Consider the following 21,008-nt stretch of genomic DNA (forward strand, 5'->3'; position numbering starts at 1 on the left):
CCCCCCCCCCCCCCCCCCAACAGGTCACATTAAAGAGAGAACATACAACACTAATATGTAATCAATTCTTTTGGTCGATAAGTAGCTCATAAATGGCCCCACACATGACCAATAAATTCCTGGCAATATCGTCTGACATATTTCACTCGTTTCAGTCCCACCACAGGACTGATGCACCACACAATTTTGATCAGTATTTTCAATGGACAGTGTGTTATGAATTTGTGCTATGTAAAATGAACTGCTATGTTTCGCAGCAGTGGCTTTTGAACTCGTATGTTGACCAATGCTTGGAAAAAAAGGAGGGAGAAATGCAATTTTTCAAATTTGCTCTGGGACACTTTTTTTGGGAACTGTCAGCTATGTTACAGAATACAGTACATTTTTCTTTTTGTGTCTATTATTATTGCAATTTATACTTATAAAATACACCTTACTGTCTTTCATTCCCTTTTCACATATTAATCTTGTAGGTTATTACAAGAATTTACACCAAGTTTTTGGTATCTCGATGGGTATAGAAATTTTTATCAATGGCTATACCTCCAATTTTCATAGCTATTGTTTTAAACTGCATGAGGGAAAATCACATTACATGAAATGACAAGGGACTTATCTATAGCTGTAAAATAGGAAAGCGCCTAAACATATACATTAAAATGTGCACCTAAAATCACCTCATTCTGTTTGGAAGTTATAGACATCTAGATGTTTCATAAATAGTTCAAAATCACCATCCAAAGCTCAGTATATATTACTATGAGCTTACCATGAAATGTACTACTCCTTATTATAAGCAGAAACTCAAACTTCAAATTCACTTTTCAGTGTGTTCTGCTTCCTGACTATCAGTTGTAACATGAAGTCCTTGCTCCACATAGGTGTATTGGGGGGTGGAGGGGGGGACTTAATGATAAGCGAATCACAGCGGACAGCCATATTGCCATAGGTGGCAGATTTGTTGCACGCACTTCATCAGATTGCTTAGGAATTATGGAAAGATCAGGCAACTTGGTGGTGGACTGGAGTGATTCATCAGCCGTCTGAGGTCCTTAAGTTGTTTGATCAATATTTTCTTACTCCATTTTAGCTAGTGCAATTGGAGTCAACTGATGTATCTTTATGAAGTCATAGAACCATGTTTAACACCTGTATAAACTTTATTGTTTTTCAAAATCAGCAAAAAATAGTCTAGATTGCAAACGTTATTTTATTTCAAACGACCAGTGTCGGCCTAGTCTTAGGCCATGTTTAGATGCTGAAACTGCTCACCAAGGTCTACTGACTGTTCTGGACATGATTAACTGCAGCCTAAGATTAAGCCAAAACTGGTCATTTTAAATCAAATAACCCTTGCGATCTTGACAATTTCTCTCTAATTTTATACAGCTTACAAGATCACTGATCTCCAAAAATGTTACCAAAATTTTTTGTTTTATTTTGGTCCATACTACTGCCTCTCAAAATATGGAATACTATTTTTTCTTTTCTTTTCTAACTAGCAGTATACTACCCAAGTAACTCACTTTTAGCATAAGTCTAAGTTCAATAATGCTGCCCTAGTTAAAGACTATTTTCTTATCATGCAATACCAACTGGAAAAATCATTTCAATATCCAATATCAGAAAATTTCAATCAGCAAACATGCTTTGAACTGTTCTACTGGCAAACTCAGTATGATTAAGCACCACTCCCATAAAACCACCCCCTTATAAACTTTCCAAGGCTTTCTGATCCCCAGCCTATATACACTAGTCTCTTCATCCTCTCAAAAGTGGCAACTCCAACATTATCCTTATGGACAGGAATATGTGAGAGAGGGTGTGTGCCCCATCTCCTGACACCCTGGACTTATAGCAACTGCCTCTAAGATCACATTCTCCTGGTCCAAACTAACCTTCAGCTTCTCCTCAGGTGGTAGTGCTGTATCTTAACCTAATGGATGTCAATATATAACCAAAAGATTATGTAAAATCGAACAATGGAAAGTCCAGGACAGAATAACAACAATAAGAAAATAATAGCCTGCTACTCACCACAGGAACCGAGCAGCAGATAGATGCAATGAAGAATATGCTAGTGTTTCAGCTCTTGAACAGTCATTCTTCAGTAGAAGAAAACTCACACTATTCACACAAGTGCAACTCATACACACATGGACACTGACTCCGAGCTATATGGCTTGACTGTTACTGCATGTGATGTGAGCAGCAATCTACCTGGTTCTAGCTTGTGTGGGTAGTGGGGTTAAGAAGAGGTGTGTAGCAGGGAGGAGGGGGGAAGGGGAGAGGGGTGAGCAGGGTAGCGTTGCAGCAAGATGCTAGTGCTGCCTGTTGGAGCATTCAGAGACACGGTGGGAACAGGGTTAGGCTGCTATGTGCAGCATTGGGAGGCTGTGCTGCATGAGTGAGAGGAGGTGGGGATTGGGGGGGGGGGGGGATGACAAGAGAAGTAGAGAATTGGAAAGGACTAAGTAGGTGCATTGTTGGGATAGAAAGCATTTATAGCACTGGAGTTAGGAACAAGGAAACGGAAAGGCAAGTGGGAGACAGGGACTAGCAAAGCTTGAGGCCAGGTGGCTTACAGAAAAGACGGATAATATGTTGCAGGAAGAGTTCTCATCTGTACAGTTCACAAAAGTTGATACCTTTGGGCAGAATCCATATGGCTGCAAAGCAGTCATAACAGTGAAGCACGGCATGCTGGGCAGCACATTGAGTAACTGGGTGGTGCAGCTGTCTCCCAGCCACAGTTTAGCGGTGGACATTCATGTAGACAGACAGCTTGTCAGTTGTCATGCTCATGTAGAATGTGGTGCAGTGGTTGCAGCTATGTTGCTAGATCACACGGCACAGGTGGGTGGCAGAATACTGCTGTGGGAGGGGTGGGGAGGGTATTTCGCATTGCAAGGCACAATGAGAGGTAGTTCAAACCCTGACAGAGAGTGTGATTCACTTAACCCCAACCTGGGTGGTACTGAATGCTCATTGGTGGCCAGACAATGAAAGGATGAGTGGAGAATAGTAGGTGATTGAGGAGACAAGCACAAAAGATCTGTTCTAGGACAAGGGTGGGATGGTAATTTCAGTCTATGAGGGCCTCAGTGACATCCTTGGCATATTTGAAGAGGGGCTGCTCATGATTACAGATACAATGACCATGGATAGCTAGGCTATATGGACAGGACTTCTTTTTTGAAGCCACGCATCCACAAACAAATCCATGGTACAGTAATGGACACCCATGTGGTACCATGCTGCATTAACCAATTCGTTGGCCATCTTGGGCAGTGGTTTCCAACCAGGGATAATTATGCCCTGAGGAGTAAAATTAAATTTTTGGAGAGGTAGGAAAAAATTCTGAATTATGTTTTGGCCACAAAAGTAATTTATTTTTAAAAGAACATTACTACTATCACTACGCCTATTTTGTACGACAGTAACACTGATTACATAAAAAACTAAACTACACTCCTCTGAACAGGCCAGGAAGGCCCAACAGTACCTACCGGCCGCCGTGCCATCCTCAGACCATAGGCGTCACTGGATGCGGATATGGAGGGGCATGTGGTCAGCACACCGCTCTCCCGGCCGTTTACGAGACCGGAGCCGCTACTTCTCAAGTAGCTCCTCAGTTTGCCTCACAAGGGCTGAGTGCAACCCGCTGCAACAGTGCTTGGCAGACCAGGTGGCCACCTATCCAAATGCTAGCCCAGCCCAACAGCACTTAACTTCAGTGATCTGACTGGAACTGGTGTTACCACTGCGGCAAGGGCTTTGGCTACTGATTACATAAGTTACCAATAATTAATTTTTTTTATTTCAAATACTAGTGTGTGGCACGATGCAGTGGGGGTTACAACTTGTGAAGAATCTTCCTCACATAGTCCACGCATTACATACATACTTAGTACCATGCATCTATGACAGTAAAATTGAGACATATGTATCACATATGCTTAAAAATATCATGAAAATGCCTTCTCCGGGTTGTATGTAGTTCCCACAATAGACCAGAAATTGCTTTATTATTGACTTCACAACAATAAACAAACTAACTGTCAGCACAACACAAAAGTAACTATGCAATGGCTACTGCACTGTTGCTAGACCTACACAAATTTAATAATAATAATAATAATAATAATAATTAATAATAATAATCATCATCATCCAATTTCAGCCAGTTCAGAAGTAAGGAAAGCATCAATCAAGTAATTTACACACAATAGGCATATGTGTAGTACACAAATTTTAACTTGGTTGATTTTAAATGTGGGTGAAACAAGTATCATTAGGGACAGGAGTGGTGCAGATGAAGCATGTTTTGTAACACATGTCCCCTGTCAATGTGGACTTCTTTCTTCTCTGAGCATGAGTTGTAGGTAGCATTTGTGATGCACTGAGAATTGCTTCACCATTCTAGAAAAAAAGTTGCTAGAAATAAGCAGTATCAATTGTCTCACTGACTTATCAGTTTGTGGTATAATAAAACACACACAAAAACTAAATATCATTTACTTTTAATAATTCTATTTAAAAATGTCCAAAGAAAATTCTTTTACATTCTGAAGTTTAGTTATGCGAGGGTGGAGTGGGGTTGGAGATGGGGGTGGGGTGTGGAGCTGGAGGTACTACCTAACATCTGACTGCACTCATGGATAAGGTCTCTGAAAGGCTGGCAATTGCTGATCCGAGAGGAATCCTTCCTAACCCTCTACAATCCCAAATCTCTGACCTGATAACCATTCATTGATGATATCTTTATGATCTCAACTAAGGGTAAGGACACACTATCCACATTCCTCAAAAACCTCAACACATTCTCTTTATCTGGTCCTCATCAGCCCAACAAGATACCTTCCTCGATTTCAACCTCTACCTCAAGGGTGGCTACGTCAGTACCTCCATCCGTGTCAAACCTAATGACACCAACAATACCTCCATTCTGACCATTGTCACCTAATTCACACCGAGCAGTCCCTTTCACACAGCCTAGCCACCAGTGGTCATTGCATCTGTCAGTCTCACTGATGCCTTCGTAGATCAAAATGATGTTCTCCTTGTTCAGAAAAATATCCCCAGTACCTTGTCTCTTCAGTCACCTTCCATCTGTCACATATCCATGTTTGGGCCATAACTGGGTCAAGTGAATTACATTTTCTGTCATGGTTTCAACTACCTCTCATTGCGCCCATAAATGAGAAATATCCCCCCCCTACTCCTCCCACAGTAGTACTCCACCACCCACCCAACCTATACAGTACCCTTGACTGAGCCCACTCCACCCCTGCTCCCAACGCCTTGCCTGAGGGCTCATATCCCTGTAATACACCTAGATGCAGCACCTTCTCTATACATCCTCCCACTGCCACCTACTCCAGTCCTGTCTCAAGCATTTCCTAACTGTTAAAGGCAGAGCCACCTGTGAAAGCAACCATGTAATCTACCAACTTAGCTGCAACCACTGAACCACATTCTATGTGAGCATGACAACCAACAAACTGTCCATCAGCACAAATTTCCATTGCCAAACTGTGCCCGAGAGACAGCTGGACCTCCCAATTACTGAACATGCTGCCCACATGATGAGCTTCACTTAAATGACTGCTTCGCAGCCTTGCCATCTGAATTCTTCCTGCCAACACCAGCTTTTCTGAACTGCACTGACGGGACTCCCCTACAATATATCCTTCTCTTTCATAAGCCTTCTGACCTCAAACTTCACTAGTCCCGGTCCCCCACCTGGTTATTCCCTTCCCTGCTCCTCCTCCAGAACTACATATGCCTTCTATCCTGCCAATGCATCTACACAGTCCTTTCTCCTTCTTTACTTTCCAGCTACCCCTCCTCCCCCTTCCTTCACTCCCCTAAGCACGGTCTCCCAATGCGGCACTTAGCTGCCCTATCTTGCTCCCACCATGTCCCTGCACACTCCAACAGACAGCACTTGCATGTTACCCTGTCCATATCTCGCTATATCTTCACTCTGCCCGTCCCACATTTCTTCCTTAAAATACTACCCATACAAGCTAAATTGCTGTTCACTCAGAAATATTCGCAGTCAGGCCTTAATGCCCAGAGTCAGTGTCCATGTGTGTGACTTGTGTGAACATGTATGAGTTTTCTCCTTCCGAAGGACTTTGTTTGAAAGCTGGAAAACTTCTACCATTCTTTTTCACTGCACCTACCTGTGACTCAACACTGCCTCCAAGTGATTTGTGGCAGTCTACCCTTCCAAACGATTCTGTAACAATTTCATTCTGGACCAAGAAGTTCTACTATTTACCATTTTTTGAAAGTAATTCACTGATTGTGAATTTCTTAAGATCAGTTGTATTAGGTATACATCTAGATGTGTGCTGGACTAGGACTCAAATCCATTGCGGGTGGTCGTCTTAACCCCTTCGGCTACCTATGCATGCTCCCTAGACTGAACCTAACTCCCACATGTCACACTATCTACATATTTATATTGTAGTCCACTAAGTGCACCACCTAATGCTCGCAACAAATACGAATCAATACCAATATTGCTATCATTGTGTGGTCATCTAGACCTGTAATTCTTATATACTCATCTGAAAGCCGGACTCTGTTAATGAACCAAAGCTGTACCAAATATTTTTGCAAATTAATTCCCTGACTGTGATTTTCTTGAGACCAGCGGTGCTAGGTATAGATCTACTGCTCAACAGTGACAGTCTCTCTTCTTTCACACATGCGTGTAACTATTTACCATTATTTCCTTAACCCTATCACTGCTGTGGGTGTGTATACCTGTTCTGCTCCGCTGTTCCCCAGGTGCTGTGGATGTGTATACTCATGCTGCTTGGGTTTCCTTACAGTGCTATTGATGTCTGGAAGTGACCTGAACCACCGACCTCTCACGCACTGACAAGTTACTTCCGTGTCTCAGTGAATAAAAAAGTTTTGAGTATTTATCAAACAACATATGTGCCTCTTTGTGTGCCATAATTCGAAAAAAAGTCTTGTTTCAATATATTGAATTGTTTATGAAATATAATGATTGTTATGATGACATAAGTCCCAATTTGAGAGAACAGAAATGGCCATGTCGCATGTGACCATTCATCGGATATAAAAATCAGTAACTCGAGAACAAAATGAGATAATGTTCTGATCTCAACTTTCAATGAAATTCTGTTATTTTACCTACATTTCATATACTGTAATGTATGAGCTGCAATCAACCGTAGAAAACATGTTTTTACCTCTGCAAACTCTTTAAATCTGCAAACAATGTTTTACTTAATTTCATGTAGTGCAGTAAATTAACGAATAATGAAAAGAAATTTGGTCCTTTATCGAGCGAAAATATCCAATAGTAAGATGTTCAAAACTAAAATTTTTTCAGTAAATAGTTTTCTTAAAATCAGATGATAAGTATTTCACAGTGGCTGGAATGTTGTTCCTCAGCACAGGTATCAGCGTTCGGTAAGCAGTACAGCCACATCAACCCTGTGCTCAGTACGGAATGCAGACAGCACATCTATAGCAGTGAAAGTGTTAATAATCTTAGAAAGCTATATTTTGTTGACTGTTACCATACATGACTTAATTTAGAGCATTAGTTACAGGATGTCCCACGCAAAAGAGGCCCCACAAATAAACATTTGCTGAAATTACACTTAAAGGTTTTGCACAAAAATTGAGAAATGAAATGTGCATGTCACTCCTCGTTCATCGGAAAAATCAAGGTGAATCACAAAAGGTGCTGGAAGAAGATGCTGCAGATTTTCAATGGTGCTGCCAGAACCTCTGATGTCACTGTCTGGATTTCAGGAATGACTTTCTCTTGTAAATCTTCCAAGTTGTTCCTGTAGACCTTGCCTCTTAGCCCATCCCAGAAGAAGAAGTCAGGTGGTGTTTAATCAGTTGACCCTGAGGGCCACAGTCCTTTCGAAATCACTCTGCTGGCGAAAAATGAGTCAATGTCAGGCAGGGTTACTCGAGACATGTGGCACCATCCTGTTGGTATCAGCCGAGGGTACATTCTGACCTGTTAAAATTCCTGGAATCTCTAAACACCCTCTCCCAATCAAATTTCTCATGGTCCTATTCTAAATCCCATGCCAGTTTCCTTGATGTTGATCTCATCCTCACTGAAGGCCAACTACACACTCCTGTCCACATTATAACTACTACCAGACAGTACTTACATTTTGACAGTTGCCAAGCTTTCCATGTCAAATGTTGCCTCACACACAGCCTTGGTATTTGAGGCAAACGTATTTGTTCGGATGCAGACTCTTTACAGAAATACACCACCATTCTCACCTCAGCCTTCACTGGCTATAATTATCCCAACAGCCTCTTACAAAAGCAGCTTTCCCGGGCAATCACATCCAATCGTCGTACTGCTGATCCCTCCAAAAAAACAACTTCAGAGCACACCACTTGTCACTCAGTATTACCCTGGTCTTGAATGTATTAATTAGATACTTCAACAAGGTTATGACTTCCTAAAATCATGCCCTGAAATGAGATCCATTCTGTCTGAGATTTTGCCCACCACACCTAGAATAGCTTTTTGTCAACCTCCAAGTCTCCGCAATATGCTTGTCGGACCCTACGCTCCTTTTGCATCCATCTCCCTACCTTATGGCTCCTACCCCCGTCACTGTCCCTGCAGCAAGACTTGCCCTATGCACCTTCCTACCACCTCCAATTCCAGCCCTGTAATTGGCACAAAATATACTATCAAAGGGAGAGCCACCTGTGAAACGACATGTCATATACTGGCTGTTATGTAAACACTGTTCAGCTTTTTACATCAGCATGATTACCACCCAGTTATCAGTCAAGATGAATGGACATAGGCAGAGGGCGTATACCAGCAACACTCAATATCCTGTTGCAAATCATGCTCCCCAATATGACAGTCACGACCTCGGTGCCTGTTTCACCAGGTGCACCATGTGGATTCTTCCTCCAGACACCCGTTTCTCAGAACACCGCAGGTGCGAACTAGTGCTACAACATGTCCTTGGTTCTTGTCACCCATTTGGCCTTAATTTATGTTAATTCCTGCCATCTCAGCATTTATTCACAGTAATTGCTTCTTTCTTCACGCCATTTTAGTTTTCTATATCTTTCATTCTCTGATGTGTCTATTTTTTCCCGTTCTCACTCTCACCTCTATTGCATAAAATGCACTTATCTTTTCACTCTTTAACTTGTGCACGTTTTAGCAGTAATCTCTGTCTTGCATATTACCCTGTCTTCCATCTTTAAGCTCTCAGGTTCTCAAATCTCATCTGGTGCAACCCCCAACATCAGTCTTTCCTTCTGTGGTGTCACCGCCAGACACCACACTTGCTAGGTGGTAGCCTTTAAATCGGCCGCGGTCCATTAGTATACGTCGGACCCGCGTGTCCTCCTGTCAGTGATCGCAGACCGAGCGCCGCCACACGGCAGGTCTAGAGAGACTTACTAGCACTCGTCCCAGTTGTACAGCCGACGTTCATAGGAATGGTTCACTGACAATCACGCTCTCATTTGTCGAGACGATAGTTAGCATAGCCTTCAGCTACGTCATTTGCTACGACCTAGCAAGGTGCCATTACCAGTTATATTGAGCTTATTATAAAACCTGTACCGTCAAGAGCGATGTACACCAATTATGCATTAAAGTTAAGTATTACATCATCTACGTACTTTATTTGCAATTCTCAAGACATTGTCCTGTTCCAGACCTCACGCCAGTCTGCGTGTAATTAAGCGCGTGCATTTCGGCCTCCTCTAGCAAAACGGTGTTGACTCTTCTGCCAAAACTACACCTTCTCATCTCAACTGTTGTGTCTCCCCCTCTGACCCCCTAAACCCCATTAGTCCTTTTCCTTCACCCCTCTTCCTTCCCCTTCAGCTCTTCTGCCAGAAAAAGGTGCCACTGACTCTGAAAGCTTGTGTGAATTAAAGCTTTTTGTGTGCATTCTACTGCTGCTGCTTGCTGAGTAGATTTTTTATGTATCCATATTCTCTGCAAACCACTATGAAGTGCACGACAGTGGTTACTTAGCATGGTACAATATGTTTGATTTCTTCCCATTCCAAATGCATATTGATCATGGAGAGACTGATTGCTTAAATGCCTCTGTGGGTGCTGCAATTAGTCTTATTATGTGTTCATGATCCCTATGAGAGTGACACACAGGGGGGCTCAACAATATCTCTTGATTCTTCATTTAACAATGGTTCTTGAATTTTTGTATATAGGCTTGACAGAGATAATTTTCAATTTTCAACATTTTTGTGACTCCTCCCCATGAGTCGAACAAACATGTGACCATTTGTATACAGTGGGATAGACTGAAAGCAACTGATACCTGCCATACCTATCTGCGATTATTCCATTTCATATAACTACAAATTGTTACATCCAAGTGTTTCTATCAGTTTACTGCTTCTAATGAAGTCATTGATATTGTAGTCCTAGGATGCTACATTTTGTTTTCATTTTGTGAACTGCCTAATTTTATACTTCTGTACATTTAAAACAAGTTGTCAATTTCTGAACCACTCTCAAGATTTGACTGATTACTTGTACAGTTTTCTTCAGACACTACTTCCTTACAGATAGCTGCATCATCTGCAAAAAGTGTGAAGTTACTATTAATATTGTCTGCCTGGTCATTAATATACAGTATGGAGGCCATGGGTCCCAACATAATGGAGCACACACTTCCAGCATGCTGAATAGCAATAAGTAGCAAATTACAAGACCATCAACGTCTGTTTTTATTTCAATGGCCATCAGTTTCAGACATTAGTCCATTATCAAGCCACACGCTTAAGTCCTACCATCACATCATAATATGTGCACACTGGCTGCATTGCTTCTATAAGTGCAAGAATTAATATCTGAAACTGGTTGCAATTTAAATAAAAACAAACTTCTCTGGAATTGTGACAGTTCTGTGATTTCAATGACATTGGAGCACACCTGGTGTTACTTCTATATCTGTTGATGACTTCACATCAAAGATAACATGCTGTGTCCTTACCAGGAAATCCTTAAACCTCTCACAATTTTCGTTCAATACCCTATATGATCAGATTATAATAGAGGGAAACATTCCACGTAGGAAAAATATATCCAAAAACAAAGATGATGTGACTTACCAAATTAAAGTGCTGGCAGGTCGACAGACACACAAACAACTCTTTGTCTTTAAATATGTCTGCTTGTGTCTGTATATGTGTGGATGGATATGTGTGTGTGTGCGAGTGTATACCCGTCCTTTTTTCCCCCTAAGGTAAGTCTTTCCGCTCCCGGGATTGGAATGACTCCTTACCCTCTCCCTTAAAACCCACATCCTTTCGTCTTTCCCTCTCCTTCCTTCTTTCCTGATGAGGCAACAGTTTGTTGCGAAAGCTTGAATTTTGTGTGTATGTTTGTTTGTGTGTCTGTCGACCTGCCAGCACTTTCATTTGGTAAGTCACAACCCTATATGATCATGTTTTCGATAATAAGCACAGATGTGATACTCATTCAAATGCTTTTCAGAAGTCAAGAAAACTATGTCTACCTGACTGCCTTCAAGACTTCATTTGAAAAAGGTGCAAATTGGGTGTTCCACGACAAATTTTTTTTTTAACAATGCTGGCTAGCATGGAGAAAATAATTCTGTTTGAAATATCTCATAATGTTATTTGTAACCATCAGAATTACCACTCAGTTAATAAGATGATGACTGCATGATATGTACACCATATGTAAATAATACTACAAACAACAATAAAAACTATCTTACATTATTGTTATTTCAGAAACTCAGGTGGCCAGACAAGAACCTGTGATTTTATTAGTCTTTTTTGTTATGCACACTGTTTGTGCTGTATCTATCTTATCTTCACATTCTGCAAATTTTCTGTTTTCTCTATATCTATCTTATCTTTATTTTCTGCAAATTAAAGTCATTTTAACTCTGAAATAAAACAGTGTCTGTGCCCCATCATAATCTTGGTTTATGAATTTGAAAGAGTGTTCTGTAGTCATACCAAGAGATACTGGCAATCTCCATACACTAGTGAAGTATTGATCACAATTTATCTGGCAGACAAACAAATGTGTGATGGACATCCAGTAAATTGAAATGGATGTCTTTCTTACGTCAACAAATTAACAAACCTTTTCCGAAAGTACAGGGTGTTTCAAAAATGACTTTACAACATTGAAAATTCATATAAATTAAGTCATCATATGTATAGAGGCAACTGGAGTGTCAGTTAATGTACGGAACATCAAGTTTGCCTCGTGTAGTTCGCTAGTGCCGAAACGCAACGGAAGGAGCGCTAGCGGCAGCTGCATTAAAGATGGCTGCCTTCACTGGACCCGTGCATGCTAGCTGTGTGTTTTGGTTTGAAGAATCGAAGTCAGTGACAACAGTTCAGTGTAATTTCCATACCAAGTACACTAAAGATTCTCCTAGTAGGCTTACAAGTTATGAGTGGCATAAATATTTTGTAGAAACACGGTACTCGGTAAGACATGGGAAATCATCAGGTTGTCCAAGCACATCTGACGACGTCTTTGGGCAAGTCGGACAACGTTTTGTCAACAGCCCTACGAAGATGACGTGGCGTGCATCTCGCGAACTGCAAATCCCCCATTCGCCCGTTTGGCGTGTGTTAAGAAATCATTTGCATTGACGATCATACAAGCAATACAAGACACCAATAAAATTGCTCACAAGAACTTCTGTGTGGATATGTTAAATCAATTACATGAGGATGAACATTTCTTGGACAAAATCATTTTTTCTGATGAGTCGACTTTTCACTTAAGTGGCAAGATTAACACACATAACTGTAGGATTTGGGGCAGTGAAATTCACATCAAACATTGCAACATGTTAGTGATAGCCCTAAACTGAACGTTTTTTGTGCACTGAGCAAGAACAAAGTGTACGGTCCCCTTTTTTTCTGAGAGAGTACCATCAACGGAAAATGTTGCAACAATTTTTGATAACACAAATCGACGAGGATGACCAAGAACGAAATGTTTACTTCATGAAAGATGGTGCACCATCCCACTACCTGGCTGACATCCAGGATTTTCTCAGTGACTGCTTTCCAGGTCAATGGATTGGCTGTGATGCGCCAATTGCATGGCCCCCCACATTCCCCCGACATGACACCACTCGATTCTTTTTCATGGGGATTCAGTAAGGATGTCGTGTTTGTACCTCCTGTGCTGGCTTCTCTACCTGAAGTTAGAGCAAGAATTTACGCTGCCACTGATCAAGTTACACCTGCAATGCTACAGCAAGTTTGAGAAGAAATTGACATCCGATGGAATGTGTGCAGGATACCAACTGAAACCACATACATCTTTAGTTTAAGGGAAAAAAAAAACTTACATGTTTCCCTACAAAATAACACTAAACAAAGCTCTATATCTTCTTTCAATAAATTTATGTGAATTTTTAAATTTGCAAAGTCATTTTTGAACCAGCCTGTAATACATGAAGGTGACAGATGGACACATCTCTGTCACTTGAGAGGAGAGGAGGAGGAGGAGGAGGAGTAAGGGGGGGGGGGGGGGGAGGTAGCCCACAGTGAACCTGGCTGTACGTTTAGACTAGGAAGAGAGATGCGAGTAAGCTGGATCCTGTGCTACACCATTTGGAAATATGGTATTAACTCCATATTGGGCAGAAGATTAAGTAAGATTAGGTCTAGTGAAGAAAGTAGAGAGGAGATTGTACAAGCAGGACATTCCTCACTACAAATAGATGTGTATCACAATAGAGCCAAAGCGCTACTAAAAAAGAGAACAAAGAGCACACAACAAACCTTAGAATACATGCATGCTAGGAAGGAAAAGTTACGAGAGATCAAAATTGTAGGCTGATGACAATTGCATCATGAAGGAAGATTAAGGGTAGCCTTACAAATTGATGCAATACTTACATGAACTAACTACAGTATATCATATCAAAGTTCTAGAACACATAATGGAAACAAAGGTGATAAATGTACATGGTTTAATCTCTAAAGGGTTTGTCTTATTTCAGCTGCAAAAATTACCTCCTAAGAAAAACAAAACTTTTTTTTGTCAGTATACTAAAGAGCCTTCTTTTTTTTGACAATACGCAATCCACATAATTGTTCTACAATGCATTCTCTGGCCTTTTAATTTTGCCCAAAGAAATATTATTGGTTGGTAAAAAGAGATTATAGTCTGATTTCAAGTAGTTGTCACTTGACAGGCAACGGGCTGCAGGGCTCCCACCACCAATAAACCAATGGCAGCCGGCGCTGTCGGCTGCCACTGTGTTGCCACTTCGCTCTGCTGAGCTGACTAGGGCATTGTGCCAGCCAGCCAGCCCTTAGCGAGCCGTTGTAGACGTACAGCTGAGAGATTTGAGTCACTTGTAGCTTCACGTGTTTACGATGTCTGATGAAAGCAGTCGCAAGAGAGGGAGGCCGAGGCTGCACACTCCTTGGAAACCTCCAAAAAGTGGCAGTCAGGCGTGTGAATATGTGTGTTCCTTAAGGGAGTATTTTAAGAGAGAGAGAGAGAGGGATGCAGGAGGGCCTCTGGTTCCTTTGGATAAGATGGTGGAGCAAACTGCAGCTGCTCTTCAAGTTAGCGAACGATCAGTAATAAGAATCTGCAAGGAGAAATTCACGAAAGAAGGCTCGAGTGAATCATCTAAATTGGAGACACCTGGGAAAAAGAGGTGACTAGAGAAGAGGGTCACAAAACTTGACTCTTTTCAGGAAGATGCCATTCGTCATCAAATATACGCATTTTATTCGAGGAAGGAGTATCTAACACTTAAAAAACTACATGCTACCCTCACAGTGGTTGACCTGTTACAGGGTAGTAAATCATCTTTGTTACGAGTCGTGAAAATGTTAGGATTCTGCTATAAATCCATCTCTGGCAGAAAGTTACTAATGGAACGCCAAGATATTGCAGCCTGGCGATGCCGCTTTCTTAGAGAATTAGTGGGGACAAATTTTGATGATATCGTTGGGCTTGATGAAACGTGGGTGAATGCAGGACATAGTTTAAAAAAAGGTTGGACAGACGGTACCGTCAGCGGTAGTACGGCAGCTCCGATCAGCAGAGGAAAAAGGATAATTGTAGCACATACCGGAAATTCAAAAGATTTCATTCCAAATTGTCTGCTGCTATTCAGTTCAAATAAGACCTCTGACTACCACGAAAGAGATGAACCACAATACTTTTGTGAAATGGTTTGAAGACTGTGTGCTCCAGAACTTAACAAAAAAACTCTATCATTGTTATGGATAACGCTCCTTATCACTCAGTAATACAAGATAAAGCACCCACAAAGGCAACGAGGAAAAACGACATTGTTAGCTGGTTACAGAAACGTAAGGTACAGTTCAACAGTAATTTGACAAGGGCAGAATTATTAGAACTTGTATCGCAACACAAGCCAAAGAACCTGATTTACATTGTGGATGAAGTAGCAAAAACTACAGGCATAAAGTGCTCAGATTGCCTCCTTACCATTGCCATTTCAACGCAATAGAGCTGATTTGGGCTCAGGTTAAACGGCATATTGCTGCAGAAAATAAGAAATTCACATTAACCGAAGTGGAACGCCTTTTGAAAGAGGTAGTTGAAATTGTGACATCAGAAGATCAGCAGAAGGTAGTGCATCACGTGAAAGGAGTGATACAGAACACATGGAACAATGAAGGTATCTTACAACAATTTGTCGAAGACTTGATTATATCTGTCAATACGAGCAGCAACACGGATAGTTCCACTGACTCTGGTTCTGAATTAAGCAGTGTTTTCGCATTGTCTGATTAGTGTGTAGCGTACTTACTGCCATTAAATATTGTGTTTGTGAATTTATTTCGATTAATTCTTATTCTTGTTGTGAGACTAAGAAATACTGTTTGGCCAGCTGTTGTCATCTCCTTACGGTAAGCTAGGCTGAATTTTAATTCTATTTCATTTTGTATATACACCAAGATGTTATTCAATGTGTGTAATAGTTTTCGAGATTTGCAATCTAAAGAAGAAAACTTTCCCGGACGTGAAAATTTCTATCACTTCAATAGTTAATGTAACAACGGCCCTAATTAAAATTAAGAAAAGATATCTGATATACTTATAGATACCACTGAGACCGATACTGTACGTAAATTTCAAAATATTTACATAATATTTATAGGAGATAGAGATTTTAAACGTCATACTTGTTTCGAGTTCAGCACTGATAGGGTTGCTTAAAAACGCTGTTTTCAGAAATTTATATACACGAAACGTAATACACTACGAAAACTTTTAAGGATTCTTTGCCGAGTGCATTATTTTGGTAATGAATGGAAGAAAATAATTTTGCTGTGACACCAATATTTTTTTCAGTGATGACGTGATAAGTTAGAAGCTGTTTGCGAAATTGAGAATTTAAATGGTTTCAAAAACAATTTAACGTAACTGTTGTCCTAATTAAAATTAAGAATAGATATCTGACAGATTGAGAGACATTGTAGAGATATACATCATATGTGGGTTTTAAATTTTTTACTTACTTTTTGTAGAAGATAAAGACTTTAAAAAGATTTTCTATTGCCGGGGGTAGCGATGCGCTGAGGCGGCTGCCTACAGCCAGTGTTTAACGTGACCACGCCGCAACTCCGCAGCGCCAATGTCAAGTGAAAACTACTTTAAATCAGACTATAGAAGATGATAGTATGAGAGTCTTTCACATTTTCATTATATGGATAGGAAGGGGTGTACTTATTACCTTTAGATGGAAGGTTCAAGGCCTTATTGTGCAGCACACTAAGTGCTAGGGCAGGTGAAAATGTGCGAAACTGGAAGCCAAGCAGTGAAGAGAAACGCCTGCAAAAGTCAGATCCAAATGCGCACAGCCATCCATCTTGTCTTTCCACACTGTCTTCACCTGATGAGTTGATGGTCCGCAGCATAATGCATGAATGCTCTCCTGTCAATTCATTTGTCGTCTGCCTGCATCAACCAAATAGGACATAAAATTCAACATAAAAATATATATTTCATGTGCAAAAAGGAGTAAAATTGTACTGACTATTATTTATTATATATTAAATACAATTTCAAATGTGTCACCAAGCACCAAGTGAAGAAGCACAAATAGTTAAAGCAGAAATTTTATTCTTTGAGTGCAAATGAGACATATCAGACTGCCTTGGATTACAATACTTTTAAGTACAAAAGTAATTTTCACCATGTTTGGTGGTCTTTCTTATTGTCAAGAATGATTTTATGATGCAGTGTTCCTGCACAAAACTATGTGACCAATTTTCTCTCAACACTTCCTGCATTAACATTATCCATCTGCGAGGTGTATACTTGCAGAGAATCAGCAGAACACATAAATCTGAATTAAAAATATGTTGTAAATGCATTTCTAAAATTTTCCCAGCAGTCAGAATATTTCACATTTTTTTTTGGCAAGCACCAAGAGCAGAAACTTATGATGTCCAAGATGTACGTCCGAAAAATAATGGAGTTGGAGCTGTTCACTATTTTACATTTGATATTGTATTTCCATTACTTTGCAAATAAAAGTATCCAGTCATAAGACTTCAAAATTACTGTCATATTTATCAACACCTCAATAAAGAATAATGAGAAATAAATAATTAGGTAACACAGCACACCAATAAAAATTATTAAAAAGTATGCATAAATTTATTAATATCAATAAAACTCCCAATCTCACTTACAGATCCTACCAACAAGTAAACATTTTAGTGCTATGATTTTTGTCTTGTTTAGTTATCATTACAAGGTCCCATTTCTCTTTTATGGACATTATTTTATCAGTACATAGATTCATCTACAATACTACCACAAAATGCTACAAAGGAAGCAGGCACATTTTATTCTGGCTTGTAAAACTGGCAAGGAACTTAGTACCGTCAATGGTAAGTAAGTAAAATGCTTGTTATCTTAACTGACGAACTTCCTAGAATTATTTTGGTACGACTTAAGGAATTTACCAAAAAAGGCTGGGTGCTGCGTGATCTCTATGTATTTAAAAAATATAAATCAAAAAAACAATTACTGCATGTTTTCATTTTTAGCGTATACTGAGCATTGTGAATTGTAAGTGAAGTGTAGTATGCATCAGTTTCTGTTTAAGAGGACTTCAAGATAAACTAAAGTCACCAGAATAATGCCATGACACATAAGTGCCATAATACACAAGAACACACTTGTGAATGAGAACTACGTCCCAAAACATGTCAAGCAGAAAATGAATAAAATAAAATTGTGGCAGAAGTTATTTTATACCAAACAAAACCACGGCTTTTACAGGTGCAAGATTCCATCAAATGGCTAAAATACAACTGTTATTTACTTTTTGTCTGCACAGTACTTATTCATCATCCAAATGGGCCAGCAGAATATTGATCAAGACATATGATGTCTGTTCAAAAAATTCCGGAACATTCGTAATTTCACGCCAATAGTGTGTTGGAGCGAAATGTGGTTGGCATCACTGCACATGCCTGTGTTTAATGTGTAACTGCCAGAAGTTTCATTGTTGTATGTCTGTTAGATATTGTTCAGTACTCTAATGAGAAGAACATTGTGCTGCACAGTGAATTTCAAGATGGCAGAGTTAGAGAAGCAACACATCTGCATTAAATTTTGCATGAAACTCCAGAAAATCTTTACAGAGACACACCAAATGATGTAGGAAGCCTACGGTGATGAGTGATTAATTTGTACTCGGTGTTACGAATGGTTCACACAGATTAAAAATGATTTAATGGAAGTTAAAGATGACCCTCATTCAGGACGCCCTTTGATGTCTACAGACAATGCACACGTCAGGAATGTCAACGAAATTGTACACGCCAATCAAAGACAGACTGTCCGAGTGATTGCACAAGAATGTAATATTTCAGTTGGATCATGTCATGAAATCCTGACACAGCATCTTTGAATGCATTATGTTGCTGCCAAGTTTGTCCCATGGCTCACAAAGTAAGACCAGAAAGACCTTCGCCTTGCTATCTGTGAAGATCTTTTGGATGGCGCAAATGAGAATGAGATGTTCCTTAAGACATTCATAACTGGTGATGAGATGTGGGTCTGCGGTTATGATGTTGAGACCAAGGTTCAGTCTTCACACTGGGTCCGGAAAGGTTATCCAAGACCAAATAAAGCTCATCAGGTCAGGTCAAACTGATAGTTTTCTTTGACTTTGAAGGATTAGTTCATCATGAATTCATGCCACAGGGACAAACTGTTAATTGATGGTACTATCGGAATGCGTTGCGATGCCTGAAAAAATGAGAGATAGAAATGGCCAGAAATGTGGTAAGACAATTCATGGCCCTTCCACCACAATAATGCACCCACAAATTCATCCCTGTTGGTCCATGACTATTGCACAAAAAACAAATTACTTTGCTCCCTCATCCTTCATACTCTTCTGACCTGGCTCCTGTGCACTTTTTTTTTTAATTTCCAAAGTCGAAAACCCCACTGAAAGGATGAAGATTTGCAACAAAAGATGAGATAAAATAAAATTCACAGATGGTGCTTCACACAATCCAGCAACAGGCATACCAAGAGTGCTTCTGGAAGTGGGAACGGCATTGGGGGAGGTGTATCAATTGTGGAGGAGATTATTTCAAAGGAGACCATACATAATAAGTAAAAGGTAAGTGTACAAAAATTTTGTGGATAAGATTCTGGAAATTTTTGAACAGACTTCATATAATCTTATCTGACTGTTCTACCTATGCCATTTTTATTTTTTCATCTGTGTTTATGTGATTATAAGGTTTATGCAGTAGCTATAATTGCTTTCTCATTTTCCACTGTTAACCATACACTTATTTTGCAGCAAAGGAGACAGATAGAGTTTTGTCTGTTTTCTGACATGATTAGTTATCTGTCCTTCCTGATTTTGTCTACAGCAATGACAAGTAATACTCCTTAAAAAAAAAAAACATCTCTCACAGTGACTCATTTAGATACTTATCTGTTGGAGAACTAGAAAAAAACTCATTGATCAGCAACATGATCAGAGCAGAAATAAGCAAAACTATGTAAAATGTGTTACTTACCAATTTATTGGAAACCAAGACAGTTATTCTTATGGCCAAATAACCTGAACTGAAATATCTTCACATGTTGACTATATGCTCTTTTTTCAGTTTAAATTTTCATCAATAAGACTGTGATCGTGTGTGTGTGTGTGTGTGTGTGTGTGTGTGTGTGTGTGTGTGTGTGTCTAATTCTGATAAAGGCATTTTCTGGCCAAAACTTACTTGCGTCTTTTTGTTGTACTTATCTGTGACTCAGTATCTCCGCTACATGTTAAGTAGTAATGATGCTTTTCATAGTGTTGTCATGGACTTTTTACTCCACTAATTACAAAACATCACACATGGGTGTTACTTAGTATTCAAAATTTTTACTATGTTCTCAATGAAAGTATAAACAGTTATATTAATAGAGCAATAGGAATCCAAACTGCGATTTTCTAATTATTTAGGTGAGTACCAAACTTTTAAGTCATTACCTCATAAAAAAATTTGAAAGAAACTGAGTGTGGCTTTGTGGGCTAGCACAGGATTACCAATCCACATATATGTAGAAAAATTTCCAGCTGGTTCTACAAGTGTTCAGTCACTTGCCATTTCTTTAATATCTGGCAATGGTCTGTTAATTTGAAAAATGCCAAGATGCACTAGCATTCATTATCGTCATTAAACTGTAAGTCTCCCTATGACTGGTAGGATAAATCAGCTCCAAGATCAGAGGTAGGCAAAGGCCTGCCACTTCCAATAGGACCATGGACAGTACAGCACAGTGGTATCAAAACCCACCTTCAGCTTGTAGATGACTTCACCTTTTTTTATGAGGAGGATGGATGGTTGACAGTAACTGGGATCTGTGGATTCACTTTTCTTATAGTGGGGCCTCAAAATAGCATATTTTAATCCATCTGGAAATCATGTTGAATCACACATGTGACTAA

At 39.9% G+C, this 21,008-nt stretch overlaps 1 protein-coding gene across 1 annotated transcript in view; it reads right to left on the bottom strand.

Moving 5' to 3' along the window:
* LOC126198938 (RNA cytidine acetyltransferase) overlaps positions 1–21,008 on the bottom strand; it is a 91,632-nt gene that overhangs the window by 15,014 nt on the left and 55,610 nt on the right. The window contains exon 16 of the mRNA XM_049935578.1: positions 16,767–16,990. Within this exon, the coding sequence (XP_049791535.1) occupies positions 16,767–16,990 (224 nt within the window). The remainder of the gene's footprint in view (positions 1–16,766; positions 16,991–21,008) is intronic.

This window comes from Schistocerca nitens, chromosome 8 (assembly GCF_023898315.1).
Source record: "Schistocerca nitens isolate TAMUIC-IGC-003100 chromosome 8, iqSchNite1.1, whole genome shotgun sequence".
Taxonomy (NCBI): Eukaryota; Metazoa; Arthropoda; class Insecta; order Orthoptera; family Acrididae; genus Schistocerca; species Schistocerca nitens.